Source organism: Trichoderma gamsii, assembly GCF_001481775.2.
Source record: "Trichoderma gamsii strain T6085 chromosome Unknown Scaffold_9.2, whole genome shotgun sequence".
NCBI classification, from domain to species: Eukaryota; Fungi; Ascomycota; class Sordariomycetes; order Hypocreales; family Hypocreaceae; genus Trichoderma; species Trichoderma gamsii.
The window spans coordinates 78,832-100,105 of NW_020171346.1; the positions used below are offsets into that span (position 1 = coordinate 78,832).

Consider the following 21,274-nt stretch of genomic DNA (forward strand, 5'->3'; position numbering starts at 1 on the left):
AACTGCGATTACTCCTTTAGATTTAATGCACGTACATTGGGGTTTAGGAGAGACACTATGAGGTTATGGTTGTGATGATCAAAATTATATCTAGTTTTTTTCCCCCCTCGCCATTATAATTACTTTGCAATGGTGATCTTTGTTCACACAGACAGAAGGTATCTACATCATTGGCATTTGATATAGTTGCGATATGCATTTTCCACATCTTACTCATAACTACGCCACTCTTCTCATATGATCTTGACGTGCACATGTTTGCAAGTGGAAAATAGAGATCAAACTACAGCCTCGAACACGAATGGCCAAACATCGACGCGCTTCATTCTAGGAGAAGTCGCTATGTCATCAAATAATCATTTCATTCCTAGGTGACGACCGCTACATCAACTGTCTGTCCCTTTTCCTTCATAGGTGACTGAGAGCAGCTTATACTGCTCCGTTCTCACATGTAGATACAGTCTGCTTCGCCCTTTGCAGCTTTGCTTTGAGCGTTACGCTCCATTCCATCCTCCTGTAATCTGATGCCTAATTTTTCGATATGCCTCCGACACATCATGTGAAGACTATGAGATATAACTTGGATGTCTCTGATCGATCCCATCAAGGCAGAGCCATCGCTGCAGAAAGATCGCTTTTTCAAAGTCACGCATCTTGCTGAATCCCAAATATTTAAACGCGCCGTAGCAGGTTGAGAATTTAACCCTGCATCTTCCTTCTCTTGCCGATCTGGGCAGAGAAACCAGTCTTGATGGCAGTGACACTTCGTCGTGAAGCACAGTTGTTGCAAGTGATGAAGTACAGACGGTTTTCACCCTTGTTCAACTCGGTATCGGGCGACCTGCAAGTTTTGCAAGTAACATACTCGACTGCGAAGTCCTGTTGTTAGCGAGCTAATCGTGTGAAAGGAGAATAGGGGAAATAGGGAAGACAAAAGGGTATGGCAGCAGGAGTGAAGAGTCTTAATGCTGGGCGGGTTGTCTTGAGATACCCCATATCCTGAGATATCCCATATCCTCCAAGAAATCTAGCCAAGACCAGATTACCAACCAGCCAGCATTGCGCCTCTCCACCCCACCACTGGTATATGATAATTGGTAGACGTACTGATGTATTTTCTTACGACGTTCTCAATCTGCTTCTGTTGGAAACGACCCTTGATGACCAATCTTCTGCTTCCGTCCACAGAGCCGTTTGTACCCAATTCGGCAAAGAGGTAGGCAGTGACGTGTTCTTCGGTTCGCTTCATGCGCTTGCAGATATCGGCAATGTTGGCGAAGACAGTTTTCCTGTTGCCTTCACGCATGCACTGGGGAGGAGGGATCTTGTAGCTCTTGGTGCCACTGAGTGAGTGATCGGGGTTCTTTTGTGATAGGACGGTGAAGAAGCGAGAGAGGAGCAGGGTGTAGGGGATCGTTTTTGACTCCTGGTGGCTCCAGACACCGGTGCCGGTCTCCATATCACCCTCTTCCTGTGCTGCCTCCTCAGCCTCTTCGGCATCCTTAACCTCGAGTTGCTTCAGCTTGGCAGTGAACTCGTCTTCCTCGGTACCCTCGACCTTCTTGACCTTCTTCTTCTTCTTCTTGATGGTCAGGTCAAGGCCTCCATCCTCGGCGGGGGCAGCCTCATCTTCGGCATCACCATCAGCACCCTCGACCTTCTTCTTCTTCTTCTTTTTCTTCAGGAGAGACAGATCAAGACCGCCATCTTCGGGAGGGGTGACTTCGTCGGCAGCGGCTTGAGAGGGATCAGTATTAAAGGCACCGAGGGCGGCAGACAAGGGCGGCGTACGAGGCGTGTGTGACTGGGCCGTCTCTTTGGGTTCTTCGGCGGCGTTCATGATGGTTATTGAACCGTCGGTCTCAACAACTAGTTGTTCGTCGGTGAAGGCAACAGATTTTCGGGACGCTTTTCGTTCCGTTTGGTCCTGCGTAGTGGGGAAAAAAGAAGAGGGAGAGGTTAGCCACGATTTGGGATTGAAACATGCAATAAAAAGGAATGAATGGAAAAATAGCAATGTTGAAAAGGGTTTAGGCTGTGGAAGGGTACAGTACAATCCAAATGCTTCTTTTGTCTTGTCTTTTGCTGCTTTCTAATGGTAGCAGGTGCTGTGTGACTCAGAGGTATGACAAGGGAGAAGGAATCGACGGGTGGATGAGATTGGTGGGGTAAATTTCTTGTGATTGGGGCTTTTTTTCGCGGTTGTGGCCGGTGCTGGCTGGACCTTGTGGGCTGTGGGAGAAGGCTGGGAGGGGCAAAAAGGAGGAAAAACAGCGGCAATGAAAGCAGTGGCAAAGGCCAGGGCTAGCTTGCTTGGGTACAGTAAGAGAAGGTTTCCGCAAAAACGGAGCATCCTTTCCTAGCAGCCAGCAGAATACAGTAGTAGCAATGTACGCATGTTGGCGTAGTGGATGTAGAAAGATGATGGCAGCAAGACGATAGTGTAGCAGCGATTCCAAACTTACTGGCACCTCGTTCTCCATGATTGCGGTTAGCTAATTCGTGCTTGGTCTCTCCAGGAAGCCAGGAAGCCCCTCTTTGAATGTCCCTCTCTCGGAATAGCAGTCCTTCTCCAGGCGGCGATGACACACTCAAGCTGTCCGTCTCTGCGTCACAGCGTCGTGTTCAGATTGACCAAGAGAAGCGGATGCTGGCCCTCAAGCGTCGAATCGGGGACGATGGCTCGTGATTTTGCGGCCCAACTATGCGCGAATCTGCACGAAGACGAAGACGGTGTTCTGCTGCAACGGCTCACTGGTCCTTTTCTTGGGCAAGCTGCAGAGCGATGTGAGCAGCAGGTGAGTGCTGGGTGGAAGGTCGAATGGTTTTGAGTCAGCTGCACGTCATGAGCCGTGGTTGGGCCGATATTCAAGGACGCAAGGCAGGCAAACTGAGGCCGTGCTCAAGAGGAGGGGTATCACGTGACTGCAGAGAAGCCCGACCTGTACGGACTAGAAGCCATGCGTGCACCGACAGCAGGCGATAAGATTGACGATAGTGATAACGGCACAGACTCTCTCGATACGCACTTGAGAGGTGGGCCGTTCGGTATTAGTCGATCCCGTCGTCGGAACAAGCTCCACCTGCCAACCGCCCGTTGACGTTCTGCGACTGCGAGAGTCGAGGATAACCGCATCGCATTCCTGCGGAGAGCATCAGCCCGGACGTCGGCTGCTTCATCGCCAAACCTCGTCACAATTCATGGCCTGATCATCGTCCTCAGCGAACGCCATTCCAACCAGAAACGCCCGCTGCTGCCTCGCCCGGGAGCCCATTCCGACGTCTTTCGCTCCACTACCGCGCATCAAAGGACTCAGCCAGCATTCATCATCCTTCACTTCCGTCACCATGGCCGCCCCAGACGAGTCCCTCATCGACCTCCACGCCTCCTCTCTCACCGACACCAAAGACGATGTCGATTCCCTCCCCTCCGACTCCTCCAACAGCGACATCTTCTCCGAGGCCGATTCCGAGGCCCAGGAGGAGTGGGAGCGCAGCCTGGAGCAGGTCCAGCTGCTGCTGACCATGATACTCGTACCGTGGGTCGGGAAGCTGTTTGGCCGCAAGTTTGCATACTGGAGTGGGTGTTTGCCTCGGCATTTCTCTAATGCTCCTTTCCTCTGTCGTCTTGGATCGCTAACATCTTCCATTAGGTTGGGGAAAATACATGAATTGGGTGCACAACACAGACGTTAAAGTTACGAGCAAGAAATCGTTCAATGCTGCTGGTGCAGTGGCGGCGACGTTATAGCCAGCCGTTGGCTGGAAGACCATTCAACGACTTTGGATCAGCTGTTTGTCTGGGCAAGCTGGGAGCGTATAGACTGGCTACAGCTTGATGCCAGAGGGTTGCTACAACAACAATTGGTCAAGTTCTATCATGGTGGTCTTGCACATGTAAACTGATCAGTGTCAGAGGACATGATATTTGTAACAAATAATACCAAATATAGCGCATTATCATTTCACATCACATTATAAGCACGAGCAATGGCAAAGAAGATGATATGTATGGGACTCTTTTATTCATCACTCAATTACTACATTAGCTATCGTGCTCATACTACTAACCTCTCAGTCCTGTCAACCTTTTGACAATGCCAATCCAATCCAGTACCGACTATCGATTTCACAAATGTACGTATTAACTCGACGCAACTTCATAACCCAATCGCCAACCCTCCTGACCGGTACTCATAGGATATTCACCCCTCCAACCCGCTGCTGTTGCAAATGACGTTTTCAAGCGAAGAATCCAGTTCACTCGTTTGCTAGAAGGCATCCACCGGGGACACGACACCAACTATTATAGACAGCAGTAAAACTGTTTTCATGTCGGTAGAGCGAATGAAAGAACGTGCGTGTAAGAACGCTCATATCATAAGGGGTATATTCTTAAAGAGGACCATTTAGACCTGAGACATGGTAGGTGCAGTGGTGCGAGTAGAGCGACTTGAACGCGAGAATCGTGATGAGCCGCCGCCGAAGCCGCCAGTTCGTCCGTCAATGACGCCGAAGATGAAGATGACCATGAAGCACACCCAGAGGAACCACATGAACGCAGTGCTGGCCTGGATCTCGCGGCACCTCTTCTCGTCATGAGGGAAATCGCCAAAGCCGATCCAGCTGGCGGGCAAGTGCTGGTGAGGAATGTTGCCACAGTTGGGAGCACGCAGCTTGGCGGACAAGACGATGGCGCAGATGAAGGTGAGCACAGTGGCAAGGCCGTCCAGGAAGAGGAGGAGGACGGGCACGAGGATGCTCTCGATGAAGGTTGCAAACATGCCGTAGAGCAAGGCAACCCAAGACCAGGCAGCCACGAAGATGGTGAAGTTGATGGTCACCATGTGCCCATTTCGGTTGGAGGCGATGACATTGCCGATGAGGGCGGTGATGATCAATGTCCAGACCAGCGCAATGCTGCGCAGGATGACACTGATGAGCTTCGACATGGCGGCGGTGAGGTCTGCAAAGAAACTGTGTTGCTGTGGATTGACAAGAGATTGATTGATCTGGACTGCAATCTTCAAGAACTGGCTGGCGATGGTAGGGTTTTATTGTCCCTAACCAGACAGGGGAGGGCGAGCCTATTATTCCTTATTCCCTTGAATTGCCTTTTTACTCGGCGGAAATCTTCTGCCCGTGACGGCTGAAGTTTGTAGCAGCCCGGGACGACCGGGCGAAAAATGGCACAAGCCGTGGAAAGCTAGGAAGCTCGGAAGCTTTGGCGCGATGGAGCTATGAGCTGCCTTAAAATGTGGAAATCGTAAATTGAGACAACTATGATGATTGAAGCAAAGATGCCGAAGAAAGACAAAAAAATCACAGCTGCGCAGAAACTGGCCAAAGATTCTCCTTGATTCTCAGCACCAGGCAAGAGGTTGGTGTAAGAGTGTCGACCGAGCAACCATGGAAAAGGAAGCTTTTAAAGCAACCAGATGCACGACGCGGGGCATTGAAGCTTCCGCCTTATAAGCTGAGGATAGAGGAAGACGTCAAACAAATGAAACAAATAAAGAGGTCTACAGCTTCTCCGCATGGATCAGACGGCAAGAGTACATTCTGCTCCAATGCATATGCCATAGCAGCGGCTTGTCACCCGCCTCGGAGTCGTCGGCACTCGCTAGGGCTTGCATGACGTTTGCGTCTAAAGTGCTCTCCCGCTGAGAAGCTTGTTTCGCCCGTTAAATGGCAGCTGCCACTCGTCACAGCTGTCATACTATCCGGAGTCTAAGCTTTGCGCGCGCATTTCTCGCCAACAAAAGCTACATATACCTGACGTCATGTAGATCTCAGAGGGGCACAATTTAGCACCATTATTTATATACAAAGAGAAAAGCCACAATTCTCTAATCTTCCAACTGTTATCCGTACCCGAGACATTTTTGTGCGAGAACCATCAGCTGCTCTTGGCCTAAACGCTGTCTCTGATCATCCATCCCATTGTCTGATGCTTCTGCCGCCGGAGAGCGCTCATTGGCTGGAGCTGTTGTGCGATTTCCTGTCTGGGAATAGCGCGCTGCTTGAGCGTTGGCCGGTGGACCGATGCATGTCGTCATCGCCTTCATTGGACGAGGAGGGCTTCTAAGCTCAAACCAGGTCAGGTTTGACAACCTCCAAAGTCAATGGAGGGATGGGCTAATTGCAGCCTCGAGCTCGCTTCCTTATCCGTATTCTTATTCGATGTGGTTTTTTTTTTTTGATTGAAGTGTGACGGTCATTTATTATCGCACTCTTATTACTATGAGTTAGGTGGGAAAACGTATTTTGAGCATAGAGGTTGTTTATCTAGATCATTCCAGATACACGTAAATGTGGAAAAAGCCCTGGGCAAATGAGTCAATAGTAGCTCGCTTTGGCAATTACCTTTGATTATAATTGTCCCATTGCCCAATGGAATAACAAGAGCCGGCCTCTTACAATGCCGGATCCCATCTCTCCTCCGAACCTTCCGGCTAGTCTGTACGCCCTGGTATCCTCATCGGCCTCGTTTACTCATCCGGCTCACGCTCCGAGCTCCGGCATAAGAGCGGGGCATCTTCGGCGTTGGAAATCATCGCGAACTGAGCGCCGAATAGCTTCATCGAGGCAGGTAATGGTAAGACGATGTGGTTCATTAAGGGAAGAGCCTCTATCGCCACAGAAACGGCCATCTTCCTTATGTGTTTATCACTCCGTATTGCATCTATATCTCTATCTTAACACCGTTCCAGTTTTATTTATTGCTCCCGTGTTATATCTTTCGCTGTCAAGTCTTGATTTTCATGTACGATGTTTCCCATTGCCAGTTTCATTCACTTCGTCTTGCCCTTCAGATAGATGACTTCTTCAGGGCCTTTTACTCATGCCAATTTGGCACTTGAATTTGAAGCTGACGAAACAGGTGAGATTGGATGACTTCCAAATAAGAAGGTAGTAGCAACAAGGCCAAACTAACCTGGAATAATCTCAACTACGACAAAAAGGGCACGTACTTTTCTCTTACCCCTCCATCTCTCTGTAGGTACATGCAGTTTATGCATTCTCCATGCTAGCTCAGTTATTTCTACCCACTCCCCTTCTCATCATCTTGCTCCTTTCATGCAACCAGATCTAGATTACGTATCCTACAAGATCTCTCACAGCAGCTTCACCTTGATCTATCACTTATTTGGTATACCTCTTCGGAGGATTTACTACTAGTCTGGCGCTTGCTCCAACGGTACAGACTATAGACCGAGCTGCTAGGCCTACTATTTTCTAAGCGAACAGGTAGTCAGAGGACTAAAATACGGGGAAGAATCTCCACCATATCATCTATGACCATGTTATTTCCCATCGCTCCCTCTCCTGTCTTATGTAAACGTTGATATAAAAGGGCGGTGTATACATGTATGCATATGTCCTCCTTTGGCATCAATCATTCATCTCCTGGCCTACCAACCATCGTGCTTTTTTTTTTTTTACCGCCATTAGATCCTAGCCATGATCTCACCACGTGTCTCGCTCCGTATTTGATCTATCACATATTTGGACAGCCTCTTTGAAAAGCTCGGAGCTGTTTGAGCGACTTGGCATTCGTATAGCAAAAAAGCTTGCGTGAGTCATGTGTTTATACTTTAATTTTCTTCTTCTCCAGTCCTATTCAAACAAACTCGCCGCCAAGGACCACAGCTCTCATTTGTTTTTTTACTGTCAGTCGCCCAGGCAGCTGAACGCGACGAAAGGCTTTGAATAAACTCTGCTGCTAAAGGGAATAAAAGTCCGCCATTTAATTTTAGTTTTTAGGCGTGTCCACCGTCCACGCGCCTGCGAACAGAAAAACGGCAAAAACGACGCTCCACAAACTGTTAAGCGCGCAAAGCCACATCTAGAGACTTGTGCAAAAGGTGATGGTGATAACATTGCGGCATGGGGTCTGGGGGTTTGGGAGTGTGGCTCATTGCTTGAACTCTCAGCTCCCCCTTTTCTATCTCCTTCGCGGGAATGATGGAATCAAATTATCCTCTCTGAGCCTGGTTCAGAAAGGGCTTGCCCGATTCCACGTGGTGGCTTCTCAGCAGCACGCCCCCCCTCGTCCAATCTCAGCTCTGCAGATTTGATCAAAAATCATTTGTGACGGGGGTATGAACGGTAAAATCTAAAATCTCGCGCGTGCGCTACCACACCATCTTTGGCTTGTAAGAAAAAAACCTTGTTCCAACCCAGTTTTATGTGCGTATATTTTGGAGAGTTCTAAATTGGTATGATGCTCCGAAGCATGCGAATTTTTCTCCTAACATGACAACTCATCTCCTTCAGCCCGCCTGAAGCAGATTGCCGACGATCTGGCTTCTACCCTCCACCCTGGCCATATACAGTAATAGCACGAGGCCTACCACGCTTTCGGGACAGACTAGATAACCGACACGTTGGATCGAAGATCCGGACACGTCCACCGCATAAGAGGCTTGCATACGATTGAGCTGTTCGAATACCACACTTTTATCTCTAATTCCTTATCTCCTGATATGAGGTGTCAAATTCCATCTTCTTCCCTATCTTTCTGGCACGATGCTTGAAAGTTTGACTTGAATATTTAATTTTTTATTTATTTAAAGAGAGTTGTTTCACGCATTAGTGTTTGGCTGTAATTCAACTGAACTCTCTTCCTGCGAGCTGAATAACACTGCCACAGTAGAAAACTCTCTTGCATTCAATGCAATACATAAACGTTGACTGCTAGTCAAAAGCCTACATAGCAACTCTCTAGAGCGAAGAAAAAAACACTGAATTCCCTGATGTCACAAAAAAAATGAGTGACAAAGAACGCTTACGCAATTCGCCAAATCCTAATTAGAAGCTTTGAAGAGTATAAAGGCTACCAACATGAGAAGTATCCATTTGCCGTAACAGGGAAGTGGTCGAAGCGTTGCTCTATAGCCTTTCCGAGGCCTCCGTTTTCACAACAAAACTTGCCGATTTATTTAGTGAAATCATAAACACAGCTTCTCTAGTGTTATCTTTTCTAAAAAAAAAAAAGAAAAAAAAAATTTCCCTGCTGGTGTTAGATTACTAAAAACTTAAAAGAAACTGCCGCCGCACCGCCACCTCTCAGCTGCATTCGCCTCTATATAAACTCTTTTTTTTGGAAGGTGGCGACCGATGTATACTATACCTTTCCTTGCCGAGTACACATCGCCATTAAAGCTTCTAAAATGCACGCAACCGCGTATGCTAAAACACGTATGCTATGACGCTCTTCCGATTGATAATCGATATCAAGAAAATTGAGTTCCCGATTTTCTTGACATATCTGCAAAACGACTTGGAACCGGAGAGACATACCTTAGTAAATCCAGGCACCAGCCATATTCCGATTCCGACGACTTACCTTACAGACCCCGGCTCGAATACTAATATGCCCGGTCGATTAGTTGGAAGTCTTACAACGAATCTTGGAAATATCGAACAAAGGACCGAAATAATGAGTCATGACATTAACACGCGTCTCTGAAGTCTCGTAAACGCGTCTAGATGTTGAATCTTGGCATTAATTTGTCATCGCTGTGTTATATGTGAAGCGCATCGGTTTCTCCGTGGAGATCGAGCTCATCTATCAAAACACCTTTTTCTTATTTCCTATTCTGGCTGTGGAGATTGCCAGTCGGCGATATTAGATAATCTCGAAAAGTTCCTATTTCCTAGAGTCATGATAGTATAACGACCTAGTAGCAAGGAGTAAGCAGTAACATCTCTAGGCGCAACGGTCGTAATGCGATAGCTGCAAATAGTCCTAATCCAGTTAGATTGTTACAGCAACAAAGAGCGCCGTGAGGCATAGTTCTGCCGAGCAGAACGGCTGAAGAGCGATTGATGCCAACAGTCCTGCAAGTAATTACATCGCCGATCAACTAGGTATTACACGGACATCATCACACGCCTGCCGACTCGGCATTCAAGTCAGATAAAGCCTCACACAAAGCAGTAGGAGTCATAAGGCAAAAATGTAGTAAATAATATCCATTAAGAACAAGTTGAAAGCAAAAAAAGCAAGTCTATAAGTCCCTCGCTTAATCTATAGAGTTAAGAAATTCGTCACAGCATCAAGTAATATATACCAATCCAATATTTTCAAGCTCCATCTTGTTGTCTTTTTTTCCACACGCCAAATCGTGTCTTCTTTGTACGAAAGTGGCGGCGGCGAGGCGGTGGTAAAAGAGGGTCGGCTTTTGTTTGAGGCCTCGTATATCCAATGCTTGAGACAGCCGGCCTCCAATAGGCAAACCGGGTAATCTCCCAAGGTCTCGCTGTGCTGACACGAAGCCCGCATATCGGAAGAAGTCCGCAGCCCTAAAGACCCCAATCTTTAGGGGCGGAGGCAACGCCAGGGGGCGCCGAGGCCTTTTTGGTGAGCTAGCTGCTTAGCGGATACCCGCCATGGCAGCGCTCGCACAAATGACTGAGGCAGAGAAAAAAAAGTGCAGTGATTCCACGTATAAGGAGGGAAGAAGATCTTATCTGCCACTTGGTATGTGATACGAGGCAATGGCCGTGGCAATGGCCGTTGTAATGCCCGTAGCAGCAAGGCATGCCAGTATTGAGCGCGTATATGTGAAAAAAGAGTAATTCATTTCCTGTGCCGTCATGGCTTGTTCTGGCAGGTCGTGAATTGAAGAAGAGGAAGATGCTATCAAAGTAAAAAGGTCATATCGTGTGTATAATATGCCCAATGATAGCCAAGTCCCATCGGGTAAAGTGAAATGAAGAGTTCGTGAGTGATTGCGGCGTTGATGCCTGGCTGGCTTATAAATAGCAGCATCTGCCAAGCCTTGCCAAGAGTTTTGTGTCGTGTATATTTTTATTTCTTTTTTGTCTTTTCTTTGCGCGAAGATGAAGAGTGGTGTTCTTGGATAGGGTCCAGCGTGTTCAAGACATCGTTGGCCCCGGTAATCAAGGATATTGATTCCCACTGCAGGCAAGCAAGCGAAGTGAAGAGATGGTGTAAGAGGCTGATTGAGTCGACAGATGAAACGGTGTGATGCTTCGACGTGACGTAGGAACCAGGCTGGCTTCTTCTGGAAACCACCGACTGGTCTTCAGCACTCGACTCTGGTATGGTCCCAGTATCGCTTGCGCGCTGTGACGGCCATCTTGTTGCCGTTGAAGCGGTGCTGGAAGAAGTTGAAGACGGCAAATTCGTCGCGTGACATGATGTAAGAGTCGGGCTGGGATTCGACCTTGCGCCAGATCTGCTGCAGAGCCTGCTCGAGAATCGTGCTGACGGTTGGATCTGAGGCGCCGTCGGGACTTTCTCGAGCAATTTCGAGGGCCTGGGCAACCGCAGCATCTTGCTGGGCTTGGTGCTGTTGGGCAACGGCCGCCTTAGAGGCACGGCTGGCACTCATACTGGCATAGCCCAGCGAGACGTCTGGCTGGCGGTGAGGCATGGGGCGGATGGGAGAGTGGTTGAGGTGTTGCTGGTACTGGATCTCTGATGGATAGACAGACAGCATTGTACTTGGAGGCTGCGAGGAGGTAGGGGCTCTGGTCATATATGCGTGGGAGTGGGAGCAGGCTGGAGGAAGCTTGTACGGGGAGGGTGCCGGACGGAGTGCGTCAGTGACCAGGGTAGGCTGGATATATAGGCTGCTAGGGGGTAGCGTGTATGGAAAGAGGAAGGCAAATATATTGGCTCAAGCGTTAGAAGCGGCAGAATCATATATTATATGCATGCATACAATATAAGGGGTGGAGCCGGTATGCGGGAGTATCGATCCACACGATCAGACTCTGCCAGGGAGGGGAATCCCTGCTTCTTTTGCACACACCCGGCGAGTGTTGACGGCTTGGCGTATACGGACCGTGAGTGGGGGCCAAGAGGTGTGTGTGTGCTAGACTCTTGAGACTTTCTCTTGTGCGTCTAGGAGCGAGATGCAGCCGCCGCTCTTGGCCTGTCTAGGCGATGAGACGCTGTCCCGTTGCCAAAGGGCTCCTTGCTGGCGAGTGTCGCGGTATCAAGGCAATCGACCAGGCGCAGGTCGATTGTGTCAGGGTCAGGTAGTAGTGGTCGAAGGAGACGAGAGAGCTGGGCTCCTGCCGATACTGGACGTCCGGGGTGTATCAGGAGGCGTTTGAAGTCGAATGTTTATAATAAACCTAAACACAGGACACGTGCTATGGGGTTATGAAGTGAAGGCCGGAAAAAGAAAACCCCTGGCAGCGCTGGATAGCGGTTATCCTTTATATACGCGCGGCCAGTGACCCGGCAATTTGGATTTCGGATATCTCGCCATTCACAACGCCTGGGAAGATTCGCTCTTCCAACAAAAGCTTTGGCTAGCGCCCACGGAAAGGCGAAAATACCGGAGCTGAGACATTCTGCTGGGGACTGTTTGCCCAATCGAGTATCTCGTGCGCCTACCCGTTTGCCGCCAGGCTAAGTCGCCTCCGAAACAGGAGACACACATCGACTTCTGTTGGCGCGCGAGGTAGAACGAAGAACAACAAACTTCGGACACTACATACACTCAGGTCTTCATTGGTAAGCAGCAGATGGCTGGGTCCCAAAGCATTGGGTCTGAAGCCCGACGCTAAAGTTCAAGCGATACGAAGTATGAGGGACTGGATGAGGTACACCGCAACAGACCAGAAATAGTTTGATGGCTTTGTCTCTGGGTGGAGGATGACAAGTCCGGCCCTAGGTACTGCTAGTCAGGACGACGACGGTACGTCTCGTTCGGGCAGGCAAGTATGTGCGAGCAAAAACAGAAAAAGTCTAAACGCGCGATGGCAAACCAAGCCTCGACGGCCGATTCCACGAATTCCACGGATTCCGTCCGACCTTCTGCGAGACACCGGCAGAAGAGCGTAGTCGCCCCATCCTTGCTCGATGCTCACTCCGTCATCCGCGCAGCGCAGGTAGCGGAATCATGCGCACACACAGTGACCGTTGACAGGCTTTGAGAGGCCGAACGTTGAAAGGCCGCGATGATTTAGCGCCTGGCAGCATGACAAGGTGGCTGCACCCCAGGGCCCTGTGCTCCGGACTTGGGACGTCGGGAAACGACGACGACACCCCAGAAGCTGTGGGCTTCGGCGATTATCTGCAAGCTCCAGGCTGGACTCCAGGTTGGCGACGCGATACGAAGAGCCGGCCGGCCAGACTGGAGACCACGAAGCGCCAAAGGAAATGAGATTGGGGTCGAGGCAGCCTCGTTGCTAGTTCGAATGTTCGAGCGCTTCTACGCCCTGGCCCTACACCGCCTTTGTTCTGATGCTAGTCAGTCAGTCTTTGGGTGGCACACAAGCGAGCCAAATCGTGCAACTGGGTGTTGCAGCGATATGCGCGTGTTACTTTGTGAGCGCGTTGCACCGCGTACGAGTAAGATGGTTGAACCTTTTGCAAGGCCAACAGGGTCTCACGCAAATCTCGATTCGCCAGAGGCAAACCAAGACCAAAAAACTTTTTTTTCTTGACACAAGAAATTTAGGGCGAGAAAGGGGGGGGGGGGGGGGGTCCAAAGCTAGAACTGGAACACAGGCTGGCTGGGCTCAGTCTTGTGCCTGCTCTTGACTTTGACCATCCGGCCGAAACCCCCACATGGCCAAAACTGACTTTGGCACCGTCTGGGTCCTGCTCCAACCCAGCCTCAGCATGGCTCTCGCTGCACTGAAGCGGTGAAGACGCAGCGTCGCCCGGCGAGCCAAAGGGGTGCGTCATGGTGAGGGTAGTGCGGATTGCCAGGTGGGTGTTTATGCTGGGCGTTTCTTTTTTTGGTGGCCGTTACCAAACAATATACTTTGACAAGTGCCTCTGTTCGAGTAATGCACATGCAGCCTCTGCTAACAGTACTCAGGAGCGAAAAGCATCTACGGCCAGAGGATGGTGAAACGCGCTACTCTTTTGGGAGAAACTTTGGCCCATCTCGAGGAATGCCAGCTCGAGTCTGGCTGCGCTGCCGTCTCCGTCATGGCGGATACGCATCACTCTGGTAGTTCCACAGAGGCTCTCGTGCTCAGCCAGGTGTGTTTGTTTTTGTACATTCTACGGTACTCTCCACTAAACGTGACAGACGCCTCATTGCCCATAATTTCAGCCAGTTGAAGTGTAAAACGTGGTTTTGCAAGCCATTATCAGATTCTTAAATCATCATCACACTCGTCACGGACCACATCTGAGAGTCTAGATTGGAGATTTGTTTCCAGCTCACCATTATGCTTGTTGCTCTTAGGAGAGATTTATTTGATCTTTTTGTCTTACTTTCTACTTTTTACTTTTTTTTCTCAAGTGACTCCAGCTACTCGGTGTCTGATACCAGCAGATTGAGCCAGGCGTGCGTGACGAAAGGAAGCGGAACTCCACCAACAATAATTATCGCCCAACATCCATAACGCCTCGTTTACATTCAGACCTGAGACGAATAACAATAAAACGGGCAATGCAATCGTGGATCAGCGGACTTTTGGGTTTCCACGATAGGTTTCGGCACTTGCCAATCTCTCAGAACCAACGGGCAACTACTGCATGCACAACAACGCCTTTAATTTTAATACTGTATGATGCAAAGCTTTAGCCTCTATGTCCTCAATGCCCTCACTCACCCTCGTTTTTCCCAGCGGCACTCGCTCTTGATGATTGAAATGCTCCCCCACAGCTGACTAATAGTTCGGGTTTAAATGTTATTACTTCCACCATTGAGTGGTTGAGAGTCGGGATCCATGCGTCATCTAGTTCAACGCTCTAGCGCCTCCAACGCCTCGATGAGCATAGCAAGCGTCTGTCATTGAAATCGAGCATTTTAACAACATCACCTTGGCAGACGGTGACGGTCGGAGACAATAGGCGTCCAGCGGCCTATTCTCGCGCTCACTGGTATACCTCCTTGGAGTCCTCTTTTATTGTACGATGATTGACTGGCCATTAACCAAGTTATGCCATCAAAACCTAGCTGAAGACGCGTCTCGAATATGCAAGAGGTTCGTACTTGTTGACGACCGGGAAGAATCAACAACAGCATCAGCCATCGATGCTTGGGTCGTATCCAGAAGCTGCTACTCGTACGCCCTGGCTGATGCTGATCAAATGTCGTGATTGCTCCCCCACGATCGCCGCGGAGCCATCTACTGGCACAATGGCTTATGAGTAATAGATTCTCCGGTTGGACAACAGCATGCTTGTTCTTTGGGTTTTCCATGCACTAAAGGGGGTCCACCTCTGGAGATACTAGCGGGCTAGATTCGATGTTGCGCCTCGTTAGATTAAGCAGCCGCCGCGCCGAAGTGATGCGAATTGCCTAATATGGCCAGTTCAGGGCGAAAATGGATAGCGTCTCCTGATAGCAGCAGTACGGACTTGATCATGTCGGCAATTGTTGAGGAGGCCGGAGATCATGGCAACACTAGACACTACAGCAGTAGGCATTCGCCAGAGCTACTTGTGCAGTGCACGTCGGGGTTGACGTTGCGCAGCGGCATTGAAGTCTGAACTCAATTGCTGTTGGCCTGCGACGCTTCCATTGATTATGCTTTACGCTTTGTTGAGACGGCGCACAACGTCACGAAAGTAGCGGTAAAGGGACAATGAGTTGACGGCAGCTTCTATGGACCACGGCAATGACATTTCTCATTCTCACCATGGCTCGAGTTTCCGCCAAACTTCGTCTCCGGCCTTCGTTTCTCGTCATCTTCCATAACCGAAGTCCGGGAGTCCGTTTGGCGCTAACAACAGCTGCATGCCGCCGCGACTTGATCTAGAGAAATAGGAGGCAGAGGCAGAGAGTGAAAAGGGAGGCAGCAAAAAGCTGTTTTGGGAAAATAATCCCGACTTTGATTGGCTCGGCAGTCTGGGGTCCGTTTTGGTAACAAGACGTTTACCGAGTCAAGAAACGTCCAACGTGAAGACACTACTGCGACTAGTTGCTAGACATCTACCTACTAGTACAGGTGACTCTCTTTCAACTCCACTGCCGTGAGAGACTATTGAGAGGGAGAGTTGGCATATTCAGTGGGCACTGCCCTGTGTGCGCGCAAACGACTCATGGTAGGGAGCGATCTCTCTTGGCATCCAAGGCAGCGGTGGTTTCTCTCCGCGGGCTACCCAAGACGAGGCCGCAATGCCGCAAATCCCCAATGACATGGGCATCCAAGTGAGTAAGTGCAGCAGACTGGCCCGTCTGGTTCTCTGTTACTGTACTCGCACTTTCACTCACTGGCTGGCCTGCAGCTCCACCAGCAGTTGCTTCCCAAGGCGGTAAAGCTGGCTGCGCTAGAGCATTGGCAATGCGTGTCAGAGCCGAAACATGGCTGGGCTACTATATTCAAGAGATATAGGTACCTAGGCGCTGTACCCACGCAGCTGGGCTCTACTGTATATTAACACGCCCCGTTGAGACCCCTCCGAGACCCGGAAACCGAGTTTCTGGGTACCCAAGCCAGCCTGCTAAAACGCGCAAGGTGTTGCCAGCTCTGAGACAGTCTTGTTAGAAGACGACCAACAAGGCAGATCATTGAATCAATCTATGCGTTTTTTTTTCCCTCTCTGTGACGTACAAAGTCTAGAGTGTGGCTGCACACAAGCAAATCGCGTCAGCAAGAAAATGACTTGTTTCCTCTGCAAGCCAGGATCTCGTTGAAAGCACACACTACTATACCTGCCACTATATAGCACGGGCGGGTAGTCCCAAGGACGATGCAAGCACCAAATAGTGCCGAGACACGCAGTTCGCATCATCCATCACACACTAAGACAAGCGCAGATCCTTTAGTATCCAGTGCATAGGCCGTATTGAGACGATGGCCAATTGCTGGATATGTCTTGAGCTCGGTTGTTCTGCCCTATCGCAGCCCAAAGCTGGAGCAAGGGTCAAGATTATGCATGAGCACGAGCAAAAAACAATTGTGACGAGGCCCTCTGGTTGGCGTGGCCGCAAATGCCGCAACAATGCAAGCAAAAAGACAACAAGGCAGAGCAAATGAAAAAGTTCCCTGCTTGATAGACACATGCGGACGTCGCCATGGTGTGCCGCCTTTCGGTGGTAGGTTTTGCGAGGAGCAAACATGCCATGCCATGCCAGAGCCATACGATGCACACACCACCAACACCAATTGCCCGCGAAGGATAGGCATATGCAAACCGCAACTCTAAATGAGCGAGGCGTGACCCTTTTGGACCGGTCCCTTGTTTTCGTCCCCTCCCTTGTGTGCTTGACGCTGCTGCTCGGGGCGCCACTCAGCATCTCTCGCTTCACGTCGCTACGCAGACCCGGGTTGGCTTCCGCTGCTCTTGATCTCAGGGAGAACAACCGGCAGCCCCCCTTGGAAGGTTTCGGGCTTGCTGGCCCGGCCATGGTTATGGTTGGCTCTGCCGCTGCAACCGCAGCTACTGCCAATGCTCCGTGCCTAGCATCCGCGCAAAGGCGCTGGCGATCGAGATTGCCCACGAATGAATGGCTGCCGCCGGCCCAGATCCCTGGCCTGGACGCCGGAGGTTGTGCTGCAGCATGCAAATATAGCACCGTTGCCCTGGAGGACGCTCCCTTCCCGCCCCAATCCTCCCGCGGCGACAGCTATGCCGGAAGCAGATTTCCGTGCATATCGACGCCTCGGCACATCCTTCACTGCGACCTCCAAATCGCCCGCATATGCGCTGCCGTGCCATGCGCTGCCATGCCATGCCATGCGTTGTCGTCCGCAGATTGCCCACGCGAGCATTGCGGGCCACCGCGCTGGAGGGAAGCCAATAGGCATGGCGGCGACGCTGGTGCTAAAGCGGGTTTCTCCCCCAGTTTCCCGCCATTTAGCGGGATGGGGATTAAAATGGGCTTAGCCATCTCGAAAGCATCCGACACCCTTGCTCGTCGTTTTTTTTTTTCCTCCTTCTTCCCAGATGTTGGAGGAGGGTGTTTGTTTTCCTGCCCCTCCCCCCAATAATTATGCGCACTATGCATTCTACTAGACCACTATCAGTCTTCTTTGCAGCGTCGAGTGCGAAAAAACAGCGCAATGCAACCTAGCGCCCTCTCCAAAAAGGCTGGAGCGAAACGCTGCTAGACCTAGACGCAGCAGTAGCTTTGCTGCCTGCCGCCTTAGTCCGCACATGCTGCACAATAGAGTTTAATTGGGAAATTGCGCATGAACATCTAAGCGCCGTGCCAATTGAAAGGAAGAGCAGTCTGGTTTGGGCAATTGATTCGTGGGCAGGCAGAGACGACACGGCCAATGAATCGTGCTGAGCAAATGAGCTGAAATAGAAGTCCACGACTGCCCTCGTCAGCAAATAAGCAACATAAGCAGCATCGACAACACCAAGAAGAAGAAAAACACCACACAACAGCAGCCCCCCATCTCAATCCCACTCTCCTTGCCATCCCTTGCCCATGGCAGATGCAACAGCCGCCCAATGAGGGCCTAGCACAGAAACCCGCCCGCTCAGACATCTTTCGGCTCCACTCCGCCGAACAGATTCCCTGAAAACTCTATTTAATGGGCTTTCCAGGGGGAGGGATCCCCACTCCCTTTTTCTCTGGCGTGCCATCAACGTGGCTCCAGTTACGCAATGAACGTGGAACCATGACCGAGCTTTTAACTTCTGTTTTTTTTTCTTTCTCTTCCTTTTTGCTTGTCTGCATCTGGTATTACTTACTACTACTACTACTACCTCCCTGTACAGCACATGTTGCTACGTGCATGTCTAGCTCGCATCTCCCGGCAAAGACCGCCATCAAAAGGGCGAGCCAAGCGAACGCGCGCTTTGCTTCATCCTTTGTTAGCTGCATGTTTAATGTTGCGTTGCGTTGGTCCCTTTTCGTTGCTTTCGCTTCTTCGTTTTGGCCCCCAGCTTCACCCCCCTCCAAGGATAACCGCCGGAAGGCTGCATCCGTGGACAATCTTTTTTTTTTGTGTTGTATTCTTTTTTTAACATTTTGCCCGGCCCTATTTCTGGCGTCTTGACTATTCCCCACGGCTACTACGAGAGGTTAGAAGCCCTATTACCTAAACAATGACGAGGAATAAAAGCCTCATTACGCTGGCAAGTTCATGCAAGTTCAACTGGGGAAGCATTGAGAAAGAAACAGCAGGGCGCCTAGTGTTCGCCGCATTCCGCTCGAGAGCGGCCTCAACAACGTGGCTTGTGGATTACAACCACATACGCAAGACGGCATGTCACTCTTTGTTCATTGGGAGTGGAAAGCAAGTTGTCAGTGACGATTTGACTCCATAGCCCACGCGCCGCTTGAGAAGTTCCCAGAACTACCTACCTACCTACAGCGAGCTCCATATTGGTTTGAGTAATTCGGTCAAGAGTTTGGCAAAACGAAGCAAGTTTTTACTGGGTCTGCGAATAGAGTTATGACGCCACCCCAGCTGGGACCACTGTGTCAAACGTCGACGGTTTCCTCTTTTTTTTTCCCTCTCTCCATCTTGTCCATTTTCGTTTACAAAAACCCAGAAAACACACAGACCATGATAATCCACGCCGTGATACCCGTGTTCGCCGGAGATGGGTCCTTTTTTAGTGTACCTGACACAACTTGGTGCATCCCGGCGACTTAGAATCTAAAAAAGCCTTGCGCGACTCATGTCATGAGATTTTGACTTTGTTCTAGAAGACTTCTCCCTCAGCTTTGCTCTCCCGCTATTGCCTTTTATTACGGGCCGGAGTTTCCTTTGGAGGAAGACGCCTTGGCCCCCCCTTTTTTTTACCTGCTAGCATATATGTACACACATCACTTTGCTTCCTGTTTCGTGATTACTATACGTACGTGACAGCGCATCTAGTGTGTAGCGGAGTTAGGAAACGGCGAGCAGGGGGCTTGTTGTGATAGTCAAGCATGGTTCTGAAACCGGGGAAGGATCGGTCTCTTAGCAGAGTTGGGGATTATGGAAAGGAGGCGTCTCTCTTTTCTACGCCAGTTTAGAAGAAACAACTAAGAAAGAGATCGATAGTAATGAAAGTCATGTTGTTTTGCCCTCGTCGTTTCATTTGCTGCATGGTTGAATGTTCTATTCTTTACACACCCCTCTCATGTTAGTAATGACATTACCATTTCAGACTTATTGACATATGATTGATGTGTACACGTACATTGCCGTCATAGGGCCGACTGCCCAGTTCGCATTTCGCGTTTGAGCATTGTTTCTCCTCTCTCGGCCCGAGATTTTTGTTTTTTACTTTTTCCTCTCTTCTTGGCAATACGCTCGACAGCAGGTAGGAGTACTGTAGTAGTAGTAGTAGTATTCTCATCTTATTCCCTGCAAAGGCGGGTCGGCGTTTAATCAGCAAGGGGAGATTTGACGGTTTACCCTTTTTGGGAAGAAACGGTAACGTATCCTTCCATTTAGAAACAAGAAAACCGGGAAGTATTGTGGTACCGTGCAAGTACTGCTTGGAGCGGAATTAGGTGAATGGAACGGAGAGGCAAGCGTCAAGGCAGGCCGTCCATGGCCACACAGCTTTTCATCATTGACGTTTTTATTGAAACAATCTTTACGTGTAAAACTTTACGCCCAACATTTCCACATCCGCGTGACCCAAGTATCTGGGAACAGAGATGGTTGGTTGGATTTACTTACTGTGTTCCTTTCACTCTCTTTCTTGTGAGGGTTGCATGATACGTCATGAAGCCACATCAAAGGCCCTTTCCCACCCCCCCTTTTCAATTTGAACTTTCTCAGTGACAGACAGACAGGCAAGTTTTAACTCGTCTTGGTTAATATCCCGAAGCAGCGAGAGCAGCAAGTCGCGGCGCTAAAAAGTGTCCAAACTGTGGCTGGTTCTTCTTCCGTTGCTGTTCGGGGTTTATTTTCTTAGAGTTTAATCTTGGGGATAATTCGTCGGGTATTCTTTGGTCCTGCGACTCTTCCTGCGACCACCACTCTCTCTCTTAGTGAGTCGGGTTTTCCTTTTGCTCGCTCGTTCGGCTTTTGTCCGTTGGGGAAATAACACTACTGCAGCTCCTTCTTCTTCTTCATCTTGCTTTGGCTTGACACTACGGGCTTTTTTCTAAGAATGTTGTGAGTTTGGGCTGCTATTTTTCCCTTCGGGGACCAAGACAAAGATGGGGGCGGTCAAAAGGGGTCGTAGAAAGATACGACAGAAGCCGTAATAGCCGTTGGAGATGGAGTTAGCTTCTCCTCTCCCCCCGGATTGTTTTCGTAGTTTGACGCAGAGTCTTGCCCTCTTGAGAACTTTTGACGGTGAATCTGCCGCCTTAGATTGGCGAAGAGACACACATACCAGCGGAGTTTGGGCTTGGAGTTTTTGGCGTACAAGTAGCCATGTTCCACGGGGGGGATCTCCAAAGGGATCATGCGT

At 49.9% G+C, this 21,274-nt stretch overlaps 5 protein-coding genes across 5 annotated transcripts; 1 reads left to right on the forward strand and 4 right to left on the reverse strand.

Annotated features, from left to right (window-relative positions):
* Window positions 1-699: 699 nt before the first annotated feature.
* Window positions 700-2,483, reverse strand: TGAM01_v203312 (domain found in IF2B/IF5; the record flags this gene model as incomplete). The annotated part of the gene is made up of 3 exons (XM_024549179.1): window positions 700-869; window positions 1,108-1,927; window positions 2,466-2,483. The coding sequence occupies 3 exons, from the start codon at window positions 2,481-2,483 to the stop codon at window positions 700-702; spliced, it is 1,008 nt and encodes a 335-aa protein (XP_024406017.1).
* Window positions 2,484-3,348: 865 nt separating this feature from the next.
* Window positions 3,349-3,751, forward strand: TGAM01_v203313 (hypothetical protein; the record flags this gene model as incomplete). The annotated part of the gene is made up of 2 exons (XM_018801361.1): window positions 3,349-3,580; window positions 3,654-3,751. The coding sequence occupies 2 exons, from the start codon at window positions 3,349-3,351 to the stop codon at window positions 3,749-3,751; spliced, it is 330 nt and encodes a 109-aa protein (XP_018665632.1).
* A 658-nt stretch (window positions 3,752-4,409) lies between these two features.
* On the reverse strand, window positions 4,410-4,952 carry TGAM01_v203314 (hypothetical protein; the record flags this gene model as incomplete). Its single annotated transcript, XM_018801360.1, has 1 exon — window positions 4,410-4,952. One exon carries the CDS (start codon window positions 4,950-4,952, stop codon window positions 4,410-4,412), a length of 543 nt encoding a protein of 180 aa, XP_018665631.1.
* A 6,105-nt stretch (window positions 4,953-11,057) lies between these two features.
* TGAM01_v203315 (hypothetical protein) lies at window positions 11,058-11,474 on the reverse strand (the record flags this gene model as incomplete). Its single annotated transcript, XM_018801359.1, has 1 exon — window positions 11,058-11,474. One exon carries the CDS (start codon window positions 11,472-11,474, stop codon window positions 11,058-11,060), a length of 417 nt encoding a protein of 138 aa, XP_018665630.1.
* A 5,884-nt stretch (window positions 11,475-17,358) lies between these two features.
* Window positions 17,359-17,706, reverse strand: TGAM01_v203316 (hypothetical protein; the record flags this gene model as incomplete). The annotated part of the gene is made up of 1 exon (XM_018801358.1): window positions 17,359-17,706. The coding sequence occupies one exon, from the start codon at window positions 17,704-17,706 to the stop codon at window positions 17,359-17,361; it is 348 nt and encodes a 115-aa protein (XP_018665629.1).
* Window positions 17,707-21,274: the final 3,568 nt, after the last annotated feature.